Here is a 16,993-nt window from a genome sequence, read left to right on the forward strand (position 1 = left end):
TCTCTCTTAGGTCCTCTCAGACTCAAGGGCTTTAAACCATAGGACCATCTCCCCAGCCCCTTAACTTTGTTTTATGATCCACTGAGCTTAACAAGGGCTGTCGGTATGGCCATGGTGTTGAACTTTTTTTTTTCCAGCTAAGATTTATAAAAACATTATATATTGTGGATGCTGTAGTCTCATTACAAGTTTGTTTTACCTGCTGATGCAACTCATTTATACATGGCTTAAAGCAACTTGGTCATGGAGTTTGAAAAGTTCTCAGTAAAATATTGGGCTTTATTTGCTGAAAAACTCTACTTCCCTCTTGTTTTCTTTTTCCCTACTAAAAAGATGTTATTTCACCTTTGTAACTTCAGTCTGAGTGAGTTCACTTTAAGAAGCTCTCAGTATGGTAGTCAGTGGGAAGGAAGGAGGGGGACAGAATTAGATGACATTATTATGGAACAAGCAGAATGTGGCCAACATTTAAAGGAAATTACTGTCTGTGGAGGGAGATCGCAATCTAACTTGGGAAGAAAAACTGTATATCTTGGAGGGTTAAATTAAGATTTCAAATACCCCATGATGGAAAAGATAGTGTTGGCCTTCTACATACTCAAATAACTAATTGCCAACAGAGCAGAGTTCAAAGGTTCCCGGGAAGAGAAACAGCTCTTATTCTAATCTAAACATATAAAATGAGCTCACTTAGATATGGGAAAGATGATTTGACAGAGATTAACAGTCTTTTTGAAAGCCTCAGACCAGAACTTGACGGGTGCAGTGAGGCTGGGGAAGTTTCTCATGGGGCTGGCTTCACAGGGGTCAGTGTTATGCTGTGACCCTGGAATCCCTTGTTTCTCCCTTCCCCCTTTTATCGTCTCTTACTGTGCACACGTGACCTGTGACTATCTCAGGGTGAAGCCCTTCGGGACTCACTCACCCGAGGAGCCCAGTAGGATGGTCACCACGACCTTGCCCGCCGTGGTGATCATATTGCCAATGAACTCCTTCAGTTTGGAGGCGACAGAGGCAAACCTGCGAAGCATTTTTAGTTTTGTGCTTTCTTCTAGCTCTCCTTCCATGCCTTCTTCTCCATCTAAGTCCTCTTCGTAAATCAGCGCCTCCTCTGAATCCACCTTTTCTCCTCCAGCCTGAAGAAATAAAAACAGAGAATGCAGGAATGAATACTTCTCTAAAGTCACGGTCCCCAAGCCACTGGTCAGTCACTGGGGTTAGCTTCACAAACCAGGAAAATAATCAGCCCCAGGTCTTTTGGTAGCGAGTCCAAGTCACTGTGACCCACAGACCTACCTTGGGGACTCAGAGATATGCCATGCTCCCTACCTGTATCCAATCTTTTATAGAAAAAAAAAAAACTTTCTTCTTTTACAGAAGAAAACTGTCATTGCCATTAACAATCTTGGCTATGATCTGTCTGGATTATTTTGTTTTGGTTTGGTTTGGTTGATTTTTTTTGGCTTGTTCTTTTGTTTGTTTGTTTGTTTGTTTGTTTTTGTTTGTTTTCAGCTTTGTCTGCTCTGCTGCTGGCTGGTTTTATAGAACTTTAGAGACAAAACAGGGCAGAGGTGGGGATGTGGCCACGATGAGAGTGCTGCTGTCTTTCTTCCTTCTTAGTTTATCTTTGCTGCCCATCACAGCATTCAGTGGTATTGGGCTGCTTGGACAACAGCACAGTGGCTTCCTGTCAGGTCCTTTCAGAGGAAGCTATGCGGGCTGGATCTTACAGAACTTGGTACTGTCTCATTAAGGATACAGGGAGAAACACAGACAGCGGGAAAGAAATATGAGTCTCCAGGCACTATTTTTAACTGAGAATGTAAATGGGGTTTTAACTGTTTTTAAAGACTAAACAATAATTTTTCTCATTAGAATAGTTCCTTAAAGGGGTTGGGATTTTTTTAAAGGAATCAAACATAGAAACTCTCCCTCAAAATGAGTGACATTGTATTTGTCCCTAGGTTGACAGACTGCATATGTTTGGCCTGCCATCTGGCTAGAGGCTTGGGCGACTATCATCCCAGTCTACTCTGTACCCTTGGGAGATGGGTGGGAGCCTGGCTTTTCTGATCTTCACACCACAGGTTCTTTCTGAAGACCCTCTCCTCAGTTGCTCACAGCATTCATCCCTGGGTGCTGGCTCTGACTAGGCTGAGTTCACTGAGGAAAATGGGCCCAGAAGGGTGGGTACCAATTTAAGGACATTCTGAGTGATTGGAGGATTCCAAGACATTAGAAAGAAAGGTAGACATTAGTTAGAAAGTTAGAAGACCACAAGGGACTAGAATTATCCACTCAGTAAAAAAAGGCTAGAGGGTACCCCTATCTAACCTGATCCAACAACATATGTATATACCCATGAGCATACATGTATATATCCACACACAAACATGCACACCTCCCAAACAACCCATGTATATGCCTATGCATACACACATATGCACTCGTACATACAGGCAAATATCCATGCATAGAACATACACATATGTACTTACATATGCACACACCACATAGGCTGATAGACACATACACACACACAAGTATATCAATGCGTACAAACATGTGCACCCCTCTCCCCAGCAGGATTTAAAACTGGGCAAACTAAACTCCATATATGTAAATGGGGTTCTGTTTAGTTCATCAAGAGATTTCATAGTCATCTATATCTATGGGTTCTGCAGCTGCAGATTCAACACTCAGATTAAGAACCACCATTTGAGAAATTACATTAAGATAGATTTTTTCCAGCCCCACCTAGAGGAAAGGCATCTACAAGGAAGCAACACCAATTTTCCCAGTAGTTTAGATTGATTGATAGGGTTAGAGAAGCTGGACGGAGAAGTGGTGGGTAAGTGGTGGGCCAGGCATCCTTATATCAGCGGGCTTTTTCTTTTTCTTTTCTTATTTTTAAATGTATATGATTACACTGTAGCTGTACAGATGGTTGTGAGCCATGTAAAATTGAATGTGTTGAATTTATAGGTTTTTTTTTTCCTTTTGTAGTTATCCTTTGAATAACAATCTGTGTGTCACACTTGCCTTTGGTTGAGAAGATGTTCGTAGGTCCTGGGCACACACCACACAGCTTTTAGAAAAGGGACTTGAATAATTGTCAGTGTGGGTATCTTCAGGTCTCCTGGCTTAGAGCTTTCATGGAAGCCAATAGATGAGTGTATTTATATCTTTGCTGGGGCAGAAGGAGGAGCTGGCATTTATTCATTAATATGCTTTATCCACACAGGACCCAGTGTGCCTGAGAGTTCTAGTAGAGACTCTGTAACACATGCATATGCCAGCAAACCAATCAGCAAGCCAAGCACCCCATAATAAGGGCTCTTCAGAGAGGTCAAGTGGGATGCAGCTGTGACTGAGGGGGGTGGGGGTCAGGTTAGATTCTGAGGTGTCATTTAGACTAAGATCTAAATGTCATAGAGTTACCAGCCCTGTGAAAATCTCAGGAAAGAGCATCCTGGCTGGGGGAGGAAGGAACGACAGGAAGCTCTTGTCCCAGGCCATGGTTTCTATCCTTCCCTCCTCGGTCTCAGCTGAGGACCTTGCATTCTAGTTTGCAGAGTGTGCTGGATTGAGATGCTCAGGCAACCTGTCTGCAGTTCACCCGTGATGCGCTCACTCCCTTTCTCCTCTTTTGTTCCAGTCACTGCCACCACCCATCTGCTCAGCCCTGTCATCCTCTTTTGGATCATGCATCAACCAATATGTTTCATGTCTGTCAGGTCACCATCAAGAAACTGAATCACCCTGCCCTCTAATCTTAGAAAAATGTATCCCTCCTACCTGTATTTGCCTCCCAAAGTGAAAGTGTTGGTAGAGTCAGCCAGACTCCATTCCACCTCCGTTCATAAACTCCCCTTTAATCTGTTCTGACTGCATGTTCTCCTCTAACCAGTCTCTCTAAGCAAGCTGCTTAACACAGTCTGTTTTACAGAGTACTTCCAATGGCTGCCTTGGAATAAATAGATGGACGTTGGAAGGTGTAATGGATAAAGTTGACTGTGAGTTTGTCTCACTGCATGTGTGGATGCTCATGACCCAGACAACAGAACACACTGGTAAGTATGAGGAGAGAGGGGAAGGGCAGAGGGGATTGAGTGGCAGCCAGTATGTTTATCTTTAATAAGGAGAAGAGACAGCTAAGGAGAAAGAAAGTATTACTTTGACTACTCTCTCTCAGTTCAAATTCAGCTCCAATGTCCAGAGCAGGCAGCTAACACAAGGTGGAAGGGAAAGAGGGAACTAGGAAAGGTCAGACTGGGGTCATTGGCGCCCAGCTGAAGGATTCCCTAGGGGCAATTCAGAGATGCCTCATCTTTCACTCATGTTTGTATGGTTTGCTTAAGAGCATGAGACACAGGAAATGGTTGGAGAAAAAAGAATCCACAGGTTCTCTTTGTCTCTTTTCCTTGGGGAATACAATCTCCAGCTATGGGGCATCTTCCCTACCCCTGCAGGTCTGGCTCTTTGGAGACAGGGAGGCTGCCCATGGGTACCAACCTATCCTGAATCAAGTCTTAGCAGGAACTAGATACATCCTCTCCCACTGAGACCCCAGACAAGGTAGTCCAGCAAGAGGAAGGGGATCCAAAGCTAGCCTTTCCTCTACAGGCAGAATCCATGTGCGCAGCTACAGAAAGATCAGGGAGAAGCAGCTTCGTTCCTGACACCAGGTGAATGGGTCGGTCATGACCCGCCCCCTCCTGCACCGGGAGGAAGTCTGGCAGAAGTCTTACTACACTAGAAAAAGTAAAAGCTCGATGGGGGCCTCCTGAGTCATGGAGGAAACACACTCATAACTCTTAGGACAGATGACTCATTATTCCATTATAGAATGGTTGCGGATGTTGATTCAATCACGGCACTCTGCTCACAAGCCTCGGTGAGGTTACACAAATGCCTTCTCTTGATCTCTCCGAGACAGGAAGGGGCTCTCGGAGGCTTAAAAGCCTGCCACCGCACTCTACCGCACTGGATGTTCTAGATGCTTTCACGTCCACTTCCCTGTGATCCCCCCAGACACAAATGTGTTTCAACCATGCTAAGCTGAGAGAAGGTGTCTGTGCATCAGTGAGCCTCATTCAGTCAGGGCCAGATCTGCCACTAGTCACCTTGGGTGGCATTCTAACAGGCAGGCCTCTTTTCCCCATCAAAGATTCCCCTGCTGACCTATATATAAACACTGGGGGTTGGCAGGAACAGGGAATCATATTTACTAATAAGCAGCCTTGCTTGCTGTAAAAATCTGGCACCTTGTAGCAACATGACTCGAACTTGGTCTCGGAGCCACTGGAAACACAGATTTAATACCTATTATTCTTAGGCTACCCCCCATCCCCCCCAGAACTTAAACACCAGGTGAAACTCTAACAGTCTAAAATGCCCAGGAAAATCTGTCATAGAATTATTACCTTCGTCAAATATAAACTCATCTATACTTTTATTTTTTCATCTAAACTTTTAAATCCTTGACTTTGTCTCTTCAAAAGATGCCGATTTGAACAAGAAGTCCTGTCCCCTGTGACAACAGGGATGAACTGCCAAGGCATTGTGCTCAATGGAACATGTCAGCTCAGAAAGGCCAGTATGACACTTGTTTATGGATTCTGAAAGTTGAAATTTGGAGAGGAGAGGGAGGATCGGAGTTGGCAGGGGCTGGGGATGGGGCTGGGGGGTGGGGAATGGGGCGTGGTGCAGGGAAGTCCCTAGCCAGAGGTTGTAAGGTTTCACTTAGCAAAAATGTGATGTGGTGGTCTGCACCACATCTCAGTGTCTTCAATATTAATTAATAATCATTTTAAAATAGGGGACATTGATGAGTCCTCAACACAAATAAGTAAGTAGCCATAGAAATAGACATATTAATTGTATAATTTGAACATGCTACAACTTATCCATAGATGGACACACCACATTGTATTCTATAAATAACTGCAAATATTAATAGGTAAGTTACAAATAAAATATAAAAGTACTACTGGTAAGAAAAGTCCCCAATTTCAGATGTAGATGCAATGTTTTGGGGGGGGGATCTTTCAGTGCTATGGACACAGTTTCCTACCTGGACATTTGGTCTCTACATCTGCAAGGCACCCACAGCTGCCTTCTGCAGGTGGCCTGTTGAATAGGATGTCCTTGCTCAATGATTTTGACAAGGACAGAATTATTTCCGATAGGACCTTAGTACCCTTGTTCCTTAACCTTAGCACCATATAATTCCATCTAAGGGCATAAAACCCAAGACTATCTGAGGAACATCAATCCAAGAGCTTGCCAGGATGCCCCTCAGACTCACTGAGTTACAATCTCTGGAAATTCCTGGCAGGCGTGATCAAAGGCTCAAAGGCTCCCTCATAGCTGTTTTAGACAGCCATCTTGGCTCCATATCCTAACTGCTTAAAGACCACTAGCAAGGGTATTCTACAGTGCAAAGCTTCTCTGTTTTGTTTTAACGATCCCATTTTTTTTTTCAAAAACACATTGAAGAACTGTGTCTCGGGTACCTCTGATTCCCTAGAGACTTGGACCCCCAAGCTGAGTTTCATTTCCATTCTTCTTCTCTGTGATGAAAAGTGAGCTTTCAAAGGCATTTCTATGGACATCTATCAAAGTCACATGGAATGAGCCAAAAGGTCTGTGAGGCATCGGGGACATTTTCCAAAGTGTCACCCTTGTTTATGTATTATTTACTTTTTAAAGTTAACAATTTATCCTAACAAAATGGGTTCATCCCACAGAAGAGTCCACAGATGGGAGGTGGAAGCGCTGTGACTCACAGTAGAGAGAAAATGGTCTTCCTGGTTCTCTCTGTGATGGCAAGAGGAGAGGCAAGGGCTGAGTGCCACCACGTCAGGCGTGTCATCGCAGATGCTATCCCGGTCTAACATGGCAGCACTTTTATTCTGTTGCTGATCTTGCTTTGGCAGCACTATTTTCCCACTTAGTAAGAGCAGCATGAGTCTTTAGAAGCTGTGAATAGTCTCCTGCTGTGCCACCAGGAGTGGCAGAATTGCATATCTGGGACAGCCAGAGATAGGACCGTTTTTTTCCTCACTACAAGTCACCTGGTGTAAGGCATGCAGGTACCCAGGCAACTGCACAACGTCTTACCACCCTGTGCAGTTCCATGTGGCAAATGTCTGCTAGAAAACCTAAGGCCTAGGAAACTGAAAGCCAGTGACTTTAGATTAAATCTCAGGTTAGAAATGAGCAAGCACTGTATGTCTAATTAGAAGGTGCCAGGTTAATATGTCTAATTAGGAGGTGCCACGTTCTTTATTTCTTTCTCTGAAAAAAATAGTAGCATGAAGGAAACCTCACAGCTTTCTTGTGAAGGCGGGGGTCAGGCAAACATTCTGTCTGTCAAGACTCTAGTGTTGTGGTAGCCCCAGAGAAACGTCAGGTGCTAGAAAGCACCGTGCACATTTTGAAATTATGGATGAATTTACAAAACATTAGCTGAGACTAAGAGATATAACCGCAACTTGCAGCTGCTTTTACTGAAATAAAATGTTGCCCTTCTGTCTTTCCTTCCTTCCTCCCTCCCTCCCTCCCTCCCTCTCTCTTTCTTTCCTCCCTTCATTTCCTCCTTTCCTTCCTTTGTTCCTTCCTTTCTGTTGTTTTCCTTTCTTTTTGAGACAATGTCTCAGGTAACCGAAGCTGGTGTTGACCCCACTCTCATCTTCTATCTCCATCTGCCAAGAGCTGGGGTTACAGGCACACACCACCACAATGCCTGATTGGAATAGTCCTTTAAACTTCTTGTTGTTGTTGTTGCTCTTCTTCTTCTCCTCTTTCTCCTCCTCCTCTTCTCCTCCTCCTCCTCCTCCTCTTCTCCTCCTCCTCCCCCTCCTCTTCTCCTCCTCCTCTTCCTTCTCCTCCTCCTCTTCCTCCTCTTCTTCTTCAGTATGCCTCTTTACACAGGCCAAGTTATGATTGCCATTTCTATTTGAAAAAGCTCTTGTCAGAGTGTTATTTGAAAATATTATTTGCTTAAACAGTAAGGTCTCAAACCTTATGAAACAAAGAGAAACAATCAGGAGGACAGAACTAAGCAGCTGGGTGCATCTTGGTGTTGTCAGATACTGTAGCATCGCATAGCTAAGCCTCGAGTAGCTAAGCTTTTCTATGCGACTTGCTGTTCACAACACAACTCTTCATTTTTTCTTTAAGATTCCAAAGTGAGAATCTTTCTCCCAGTGATGATTGGCGGATCTGCTTCTGAACTGAAATGAATACCAAACAAGACCTCAGACACCTTAACCCAGGAAACCTTCCCTAGAGGTGAGGAGTAGGGTCTCTGAGACCTGCCCAGCTGACAAACTTCAGTGAAGCCAGGGAACCCATGTGCCACTGTACCCCCACTTCTTCAGCAATGTCTCAGTGGAACCTCTGGATGGATGAATGCTTCCAAATAGCAAATGCTGTCTTCACCAGTGGACCAGGAAAGTCCTAGCTGCTTCCAGGAAACAAGACTGCTTGCAAAGGAACTCTCCCAGGCACCAGGGGATTAATTTGTCCATCTCTCCACTCAGATAAATAAGGAAGGAACAACTGCAGCAAACACTATTCTCTGACATCTCCAGAAGTAAACATTCTAGAGAGCAGATGCCAAGATTTAGAAGGAGCAGGAAGTATGAAGGGCCCTTCAGAAAAGAAATACATACCTCTGCTTACTTTGGCCGTGCCTTCCCATCTCTCTCAGACTGACTCCAGATCGTCAAGTCAGAATTATTTCCCACATGGTGAATCCCCACTCACCGCCCTTCCTCTGGCCTACCCACTTGGCTGGAAAGTGCTAAGAAAATAGGTATTAATATCCCCAATCAAATTCAACTGAAACAGGAAGGAAGCCTCTAATCATCGATACATGTAATATTCTCCAAGTATTCTCAGATTCAGAGCTGTTTGTGAAATGAATCTGGTTATCATGTGTTATCTTTGAATAAAGGGATTAATAATATAGGTGTCTTGAACATTTATTAAATCAATTTCAAACAGGACAGTGCTGTCAGGGCTCCAAGTATAAAATAAAAAATAGGGTGTTACCAGGATGTAAGTGTGATTTAAAACTAATACATGTGTTTGTGCTAATCTCTCGTCTTCTTCAGAGGTCCACTACCCTTGACTACAACCCCTCTCCATATTGGTTGTTGCCTGTGTTGCTCTTTCTACAGGAACAACATCTGCTCATGATCTTTAAAATTATCCATGTGGAGTTATTCCTGGCACAGAGGGATTTTTTTTTCATTGAGTTGGGTTGACTTAGGACCTTGAATAATAGGTTTCTGAACTTCACAAATCAGAGAACACAATAATTAAAGGAAGCCAGAATTTATTAAGCATCTCCAAAAAGTATACACTCTGCTATGAGCTGCTTGTGCCGCATTTCAGTTTATAGCTGAAACAAATACATAATGCATTACTAATATTTTGGGTGCTGATGATTGAACCTAGGGCCTCACGGTAATTGTCTTTAATATCACACAGCTGTTGGGCGTTAGCCTCCATGTTTGCCCTCAAAGACCGGTCAGTTTCCAATCATCATCCCTTTGGTCTCATGTAAAGTGGGCAAGCACCAAAACACAGCCTCAACTTCATAGATAACAATAAGGAAAATCCCAAATGTGCAAAAAAATCAGTTAATGTGTTTACTACCACAAACTAGGACATATTTAATGATTCATTTAATCAAAGCACTTTCAAAACTGTAAACACTCTAAAATAATAATGCAATGTAAAAATGTACTCTATTAAAATTTTCTATCTTAAAATTACATCGATGGAAAAAAAAAGATATTTCCGAGTCACATCTGATATTAGGTTTGTAGACACGAATGAAAGATTTGCTTGGCAGCCACTGCTGTAGTTACTTCTTACATTTTGAATCTTCTTTTGCCCTCACATGACAGAATATGGATACACAGCATGGTTGCCTGTCTTTAATTTATAAGATTTTAGGAAGTAATATAAATTCTAATTTTCATATTATTAAGTTATATTTCCTCTGTATTATTTTGTTACAACTTGCTCACTTGTGGCAATTTTCTGTTTATTTGTGAAGTATGGAAACCCTTTGCCATAACTGAGGATTCCCCTTCTCTGATGTATGCATGGTTAATGTTCCCAGTGTAGTTCCTGATGTTGGCACAGTTAGCATTCCTAACGTATGTGCTTCCTGATGTAGGCATGGCTAATGTTCCTAGTGCAAAAAATTACAGTTAATTACTGTTCTCTGGATTATGACCAAATCATCTTGTAGATATCATGTCTTAAATGTCCAAACCAAGTATTTCTAAGTAGATTTTTTTCTTCAAAGTTTTATCTTTATATCTAAAAAATGTCAATGACTTTTTATATTGGTGCCATCTAAACTCTCAGTACAACGTGCAGTCCTTAGGACATGGCCGTGCTTGGTGTGGGTCAAGAAGGACTTTGGTGGGACATGTGGCATGTCACCTTCTCTAAACACAACTTCAAATACGTTCCTCACGCGAGTGCTCCTGAAACTTCTTCAGTCATTATATATTTTAAAACACTCCTCTGCTTTTCTAAATGAAATATTTTCTCCTTCCAGAGCATTTTAAAATGGCCTGGTCCAAATATTCCAAGCTAACACACCAACTAGGAAGGTAAAGTGCACAGTTACACAGTCACAGAGTAAAACTGCATAGGCTGGAAAGTTCAGGGGGTAATTAGGACTATTTTTCTTCAAAAGTTACTGTGTACTACTTCTCAAAATATCCTGCAATAGCTCAGACCTGGAGAGCAGGTGGATTGTCATGCCCGGCCCATAACTTTCCAAGCTTGGCCACCTGACATAACACTCGGACACAGTGAGGCCAGTTGATCACCGAGGTGACGAAAGCACAGTCAGGCTGTTCCTAACTCCACGGTGAGGTCCTCATGAAAGATGGGAATCACATGTCAATCACCTGTGTCCTCATCAACAAGGTGTAGACATGAGTGTCTGCTCTGCAGCTTCTCCTAGCCTTCCCACATAGCAACAATGCCCACTTGTGCCTCATGCACAGGGATCCACTCAGCAATCTGCAGACTGACTCCACTCAGCCTCACAGTGGGAGGCCCTGGGGATTGATTGAAGAAGAAAGACGCAGGTGTTCACACTTACCAATTCTTCATTTTCACACTCAGAATTCAATTGGGCTATTTCTTCTGTGTCTGGTTTCTTAACAATGGTTCTGCAGACCAGCCAGATGGTCAGACTTGCAATGAACATCCCGATATCAGGCACAAACACCCTGATGCCATTGCCGGCATCAGCTCCCTTCAAGCTATGGAGGGAAGAAGACGGGAGAAAGTTATCTCACATCTGTATGGTCAAACATCTTATTACCTACTTCAGTCTTCTTAGGAATTTAAGATCAAGGATGTTTGTTCTGCCTAGCAGTTACCAGACAGCTCTGCTCTAACTTCTGAGTCTTCTCAGATCTACTGAGATGTAGTGCTTCCTGGGGGCTTCAATGCCACAAAGAATGGTAGAGTTTGGTGGTGCAATTGGGATACTTAGACAAAAGCATAAGGAACCCAAATAGACTACTCTAAGCATCCTAATAAATCACACTGATGTTACACAGTACGATGCTTTTGTTCATCATCCAGATGAAGCCATTTAAAAACCAATATCTAGTAACTGCTAGAAGACACCATAATGCAAATAGGAGTCAAAGCCAGATATAAGACAGAAAAAGTACTCCAAGAATCTTCCGATCTAAAATCTTGTGCTTATTTTTGTGCTTAGCCAATTTTGGCTTCCATACCGCTCTAAGACAAGTCAGTCTAGTATGTTTGTTTTGATTTTTAATCATAGAGAAGTGATGTTCAAGGGAGGAGAAGCTATGGGTTCAAGCCCAAGTTGACAGTGTGCAGCAGCTTTGCTCATTCCCACAATCCCCCACTCTCGTTCTTTGCCAAAGATATTACACCACTTGCCTTCCTTATCACATCTCAGTGAAATGAGATGAGGTCATGACTTCAGAAAAATAAAGATGGGTATATATATGTATTAAATAATGCAGATTTTTCTTTTGTAAAATATAAAACTCCTTTTCATTGTAGCTTGGTATTTTGAGAGAGCAGTCTTAACTGGTTTTTAATACCAGTTAATGTTCTTCATGTCTATACGGCATGTGTGTTTATAATTGAGATCCTTACACAGGGTGTAGAAATGATGAAAGGGGATTCAGTCAAAAGAGGAGGAAGAATGTGACATTGGGGTAGAGGCTGTGACCTTGGGGCACACCCAAGGGCAGTGAATACAGTATAAGAAGGTGGCATACTGAGTTGCTCCCTCAGCTGACCAGCACATACCCCAGCTAAAATGTGTGTGGCAAAGCCCATACTGTTATGTAAAATTGGTTACTTCTTCATTTTGATGCCCACTATGGCCAGAACACACTAGGTGACTAAGTCTCTCATTCTCTCTCTCATTTTATAATCTTATTTTACCATGCTGATTTAATTATCAAATTTAAATCACTTTAAAAATCAAAATTTATTTGTTAAAATATTTATTTTTATTTTATATTTGTGTGTGTTTGTCAACTTGGATAGGGGAAATTTCACAGGGCACCATTCTAAAGAGCTTTATGAAGATAAAGGCAACAATTGTCTGCTGCAAGAGGAGTAATCAATATTTTTCATGGACAACATCCCTCATAAGTTATCCAGTCCAAAGTGCTCAGCCCTAAACTCATGTACACACTAGATGTGCTCAGAAGGTTGTACGTGTATATGTGTACATTCATGTAACAATAATAATTTTAAAAGAAGAGGCCATGAACTTTTGACAGAGTAGCTAGAGAGCTCTAGATAGAGTTGGAGCAGAAGAGAAAGGAGTCAAAATAATGAATATATAGTATTTAGGTATAAACTTCTCAAAAAAATATTTCATAGGAAGCCAGATAGATGATATGGTATACCAGCCAAGGTCAGAATTTTGTAAGAAATTCATAAAATCAGAACTTTAAAGGATGGGGAGTTAGCAAGGGACATGACCTCCAAGGCAACAGATGGAATAGCAGCCAAGGCTCCTGGGAGGTGAGATGCTTTCTCCATGAATGTGAGAAAGCTGGGCTTAGGACCTGCAGGGGAAGAGGTCACAGTCAAGTTGGAAGTCACATGGAACCCATGCCTGCAAGGGAAATCATTGCAGAAAGGATGATTTGAGAATGATTTCTGCATATGTGTTGATTAAAATCAACAGAATTACTTAGATTATCCAGCAACAGAGAGTAACCTAAGTAAACATATGCATAAGGCTCTCTAAACTAATTATAAGCATACATTACTGAAGACTTAACAACAGATTCACCTTTATTTCAAGTAAATTGCCCATTTGGGACCAGTTGACCATGTTCCCAGAGATCCTGTTTACATACACCAGTGGAATTACTGTATGTTTCTCAAGAACATGTTAACCTGAATCATGCTTTTCCCTGGGCACATGCCAATGACACATTTCACATATAAAAATGACTATCTAGTTTAATGTTAGACATCATCTTAAATAGCAAAGCATTTCCTTTCCAATCTTGTTATGATCTCTTTCCTAACGTCTAAAACAACTTCTCCCACTCTTCCCAACTCTAAGAAGTCCTTTTTGACTGTGAAAACCCAAACTGACAAAGAAAGGAAAAGTAGACAGGAACAGGAGCACCAATAACAAGACAAGTGGCATCTCAGGTGCCAAGGAGGAATACCAGGAAAGATCACCCTACAGAGATGGACTGGGTGTCCTGGGTGGGGCTGTAGCTCACTGTAGAGAACTTACTGAATACTGTGCCAGGCCCCAGGGTTCCATCCCCAACCAAAAAAGCACACAAGTCAATGCCATTCCATGACACTTCAGGGGAGCAAACCCTCTGGGACAGAGCTAGCAGAAAGGTCAACTACAAGTGAATTGTGTTAACACAATTAAATCACCACATGGCCATCCATTAAACAAATTAGAGCTATCGAAACGCCTTCACATATTTTTCTGGTAGTTTCTGGTGCTCACACAGTATGAACTGTTAGTGCCTTGCTGTTTACTTTAAGTAGGGCTCTGTACGTGCCCCTGAGTGGCCTTCAGTGACATTAAGAGCTGTGGAATGAATGCATATCTAATTACAAAAATTTACAAACCTAATACCTATTCTCTCTCTCTCTCTCTCTCTCTCTCTCTCTCTCTCTCTCTCTCACACACACACACACACACACACACACACACACAGTATTTTAATTTAATATTTATCTCCCTACAGATAGCCAGTCTCATGAATCAGAATAATGTATTTGATGTGAATGGAGCAAACCTTAAATTAGATTTACAATTTCTTTCAGAATTCAAGTCAAGGGCTTCTATAATTAATGACTCACAATGACTCAGTCATAAAAATTGAGGATTATTTTGTTTCTGTGAAACTGAAACTAAGCCCTTTTCTCCCACTGAGATAAGAGTTAAGCTGGGGGAGGGGTAGGCATAACTATCACAGGGTACTAGTTCCTGGATTTGTAGACTAGAGAGCTACATTGCTACTTAAACATTTCAATCCTCTTAGCTCATTGCCACAATCCCACTGTGAACACAGCTCTTTCTCAAGACAGTGTGCTGCTGGAAGTCACTTGTGTCATTTAGGAAGGGTCTGTCCAAAGGACTGGTGCCTTTGTGTAGCTCAAAAGAGTCACAGCAGTGGAGGGGCAGATGCTGGGCTCAGGGGCATTGCCTGGTGTTGGTCTTTGTGAGTGCTGCTCTTCTGGAGTATGCTGCACATACCTGGCACCTGCACTTTCCCACTCTATGGCCCCTGAGAACACTTGCCAGCCTCCCACGAACCCCGTGAGAAGAGCGTGTCATGGGGAATGGCAATCACTGCAGAACAAGTCTGTCTCCATGTATGACCACTGACATGCTACCAGCACGCACTACTGCTGCTAACAAACATAAACAGAGGGAAGAAAGAAAACAGAATCCAGAAGTAGGAGCACTTATGCTCATCCCTTTTGCTCCATGTCTCTCTTGGTAACTATGTCCTGGGTTCAGCATCTCCAACCCAGAGCCCTCTCTAGTGCCATGGTCCCATCCCAGGACTCCCTCCTTATCTGTATCCTCTGGCTAACCCTGTGGTCTCTATGAACTATCTCCTCCCCAGAGTAGTTTTGACATCTTTTGTTAGTGACTGGTGAAGAGGCTGGGCCCATGGATTTAGGCTCATAAGGGCAATGTTAATGGCAACCAAACGTATTAGTCTTGGAACTGGAGAGATGGTGCCGTGGTTATGAACATTGGTTGCTCTTCCAGAGGGCCTGGGTTTGATTCCCAGCGCCCACATGGTGCCTCACAACCACCTACAACTCCAGTTTCAGGGGATAGGCATCCTTCTTTGGCCTCGGTTGGCACCGGGCATGCACAAGGTGCACAGACATATATGAAGGCCAAACATCCATACAAAAATAGTCACAAACACAAAAAAGAAATAATAAAAACCTTAGACTGTGCAACCAATTGACTGTTGCATGGACCATCTTGAGAAAGATGAAATTAATTTTGTTGAGATAGACAGTGGATGACAACAGCAGAGAAAGACATTTTTCTCCTCATAAACAGTGGGCCAGAAAATCTAAGACTCTGTGTCGTGACTCAAAGACAGCAAAGAATAAAGTAATCAGCATGAACTCTGTACTTCACAAGACCTCACAGTGAACCCCATTCCTGCTGAATTAACTCAACAAATGTGTGGGAATGTCTTGGCAGACATGTCATACATACTGCAATTCATAGCACAAGAATTTTTGGCAGGCCCTGCAATTGACAGTGTTGAGGAAGACACTAGCTTTTCCAGGGCAGAAAAGGCTGAGAGAGAAAGTCTTTAAAAGATACAGAAAGGTGTTCTTCTCTCTCTCTCTCTCTCTCTCTCTCTCTCTCTCTCTCTCTCTCTCTCTGTGTGTGTGTGTGTGTGTGTGTTGTAATGTGTAGATGCATGTGTAGAAGTCTGATGGCAACACCTTGGGTTTTTTTGTTTGTTTGTTTGTTTTGTTTTGTTTTGTTTTTTGAGACATGGTCTCACTCACCCTAGACCTTGCCACTTAGTCTAGACTCTGTGGCCAACAAACCCTCATCAGCACTGGGATGACAGACATGTACATACACTACAACCAGCTATCATGATGTTCCCGGAGATCCAAATGCAGGTTCTTATAATTATTTATTTGTAAAAACATTGAAACTAAATGTGTTTGTAATGGATCATGAAGCAAAGTGTACTTCTTGGAGCAGTCACAGAAAAAAAAGAAAAAAGGTTGAAAGCTGTTCTCTAGGGAACTCTTTCCTACTGGGTGGGAGTCTATGGAGAAAAGAGATGAAGATATAATTTCTATGTTCAGATTTCTAAGAAATAGATGTGCTTCATAAGCCATATTTCTCAAATCTCCAAAGGCATGTGTTGCAGGTATGATGTTGCATCAGAGGCAGACAGCAGGCCACCTCTGGCTCTCTCTAGCACATTTGGAGAACATCCATATTAAAACAGTTTTCCCTGAACTAGTACATGTCTGTCACCCAAGTGCTGGTGTCTGTCACCCAAGTGCTGGTTGTGTGGAGGGCTGAGACTGGTGGATTCCGAGGCTCTGTGGACCATGGAGTCTAGCCTAAATGACAAGTTCTAGGTTAAGGGAGAGACACTGTCTTGGAAAAATAAGGTGTTGCCCTTGGACCTCCACACATGACCAACACACACATACACACACACACACACACACACACACACACGTGCACAGCCTTTGAGTTTGGATCAGGTAAGGTTTTGTCATCAAAATTAAGGCAAAAAACTTTTAATTCCCATTTGCATTTTGAAGTTGCAAGTGAGGGATATCAAAATTTTACCCAAGTTTATTATAACTAATAAATAATAAGCTGTAGAATATAATTAATAATCGCTAAAGAAATAAAACATTAGCCCATAGCTGAAAACCTCACTGA

At 42.4% G+C, this 16,993-nt stretch overlaps 1 protein-coding gene across 2 annotated transcripts in view; it reads right to left on the reverse strand.

Annotated features, from left to right (window-relative positions):
- The window catches only part of Piezo2 (piezo type mechanosensitive ion channel component 2), a 357,120-nt gene that overhangs the window by 129,968 nt on the left and 210,159 nt on the right, over positions 1–16,993 (reverse strand). For both annotated transcript variants that reach the window (XM_021150566.2, XM_029472160.1), the window contains exons 5-6: positions 11,147–11,309; positions 926–1,136 (exon numbers count right to left, since the gene is read on the reverse strand). In XM_021150566.2, coding sequence (XP_021006225.1) covers positions 926–1,136; positions 11,147–11,309 — 374 coding nt within the window. The remainder of the gene's footprint in view (positions 1–925; positions 1,137–11,146; positions 11,310–16,993) is intronic.

This window comes from Mus caroli, chromosome 18 (assembly GCF_900094665.2).
Source record: "Mus caroli chromosome 18, CAROLI_EIJ_v1.1, whole genome shotgun sequence".
Lineage (NCBI taxonomy): Eukaryota > Metazoa > Chordata > Mammalia > Rodentia > Muridae > Mus > Mus caroli.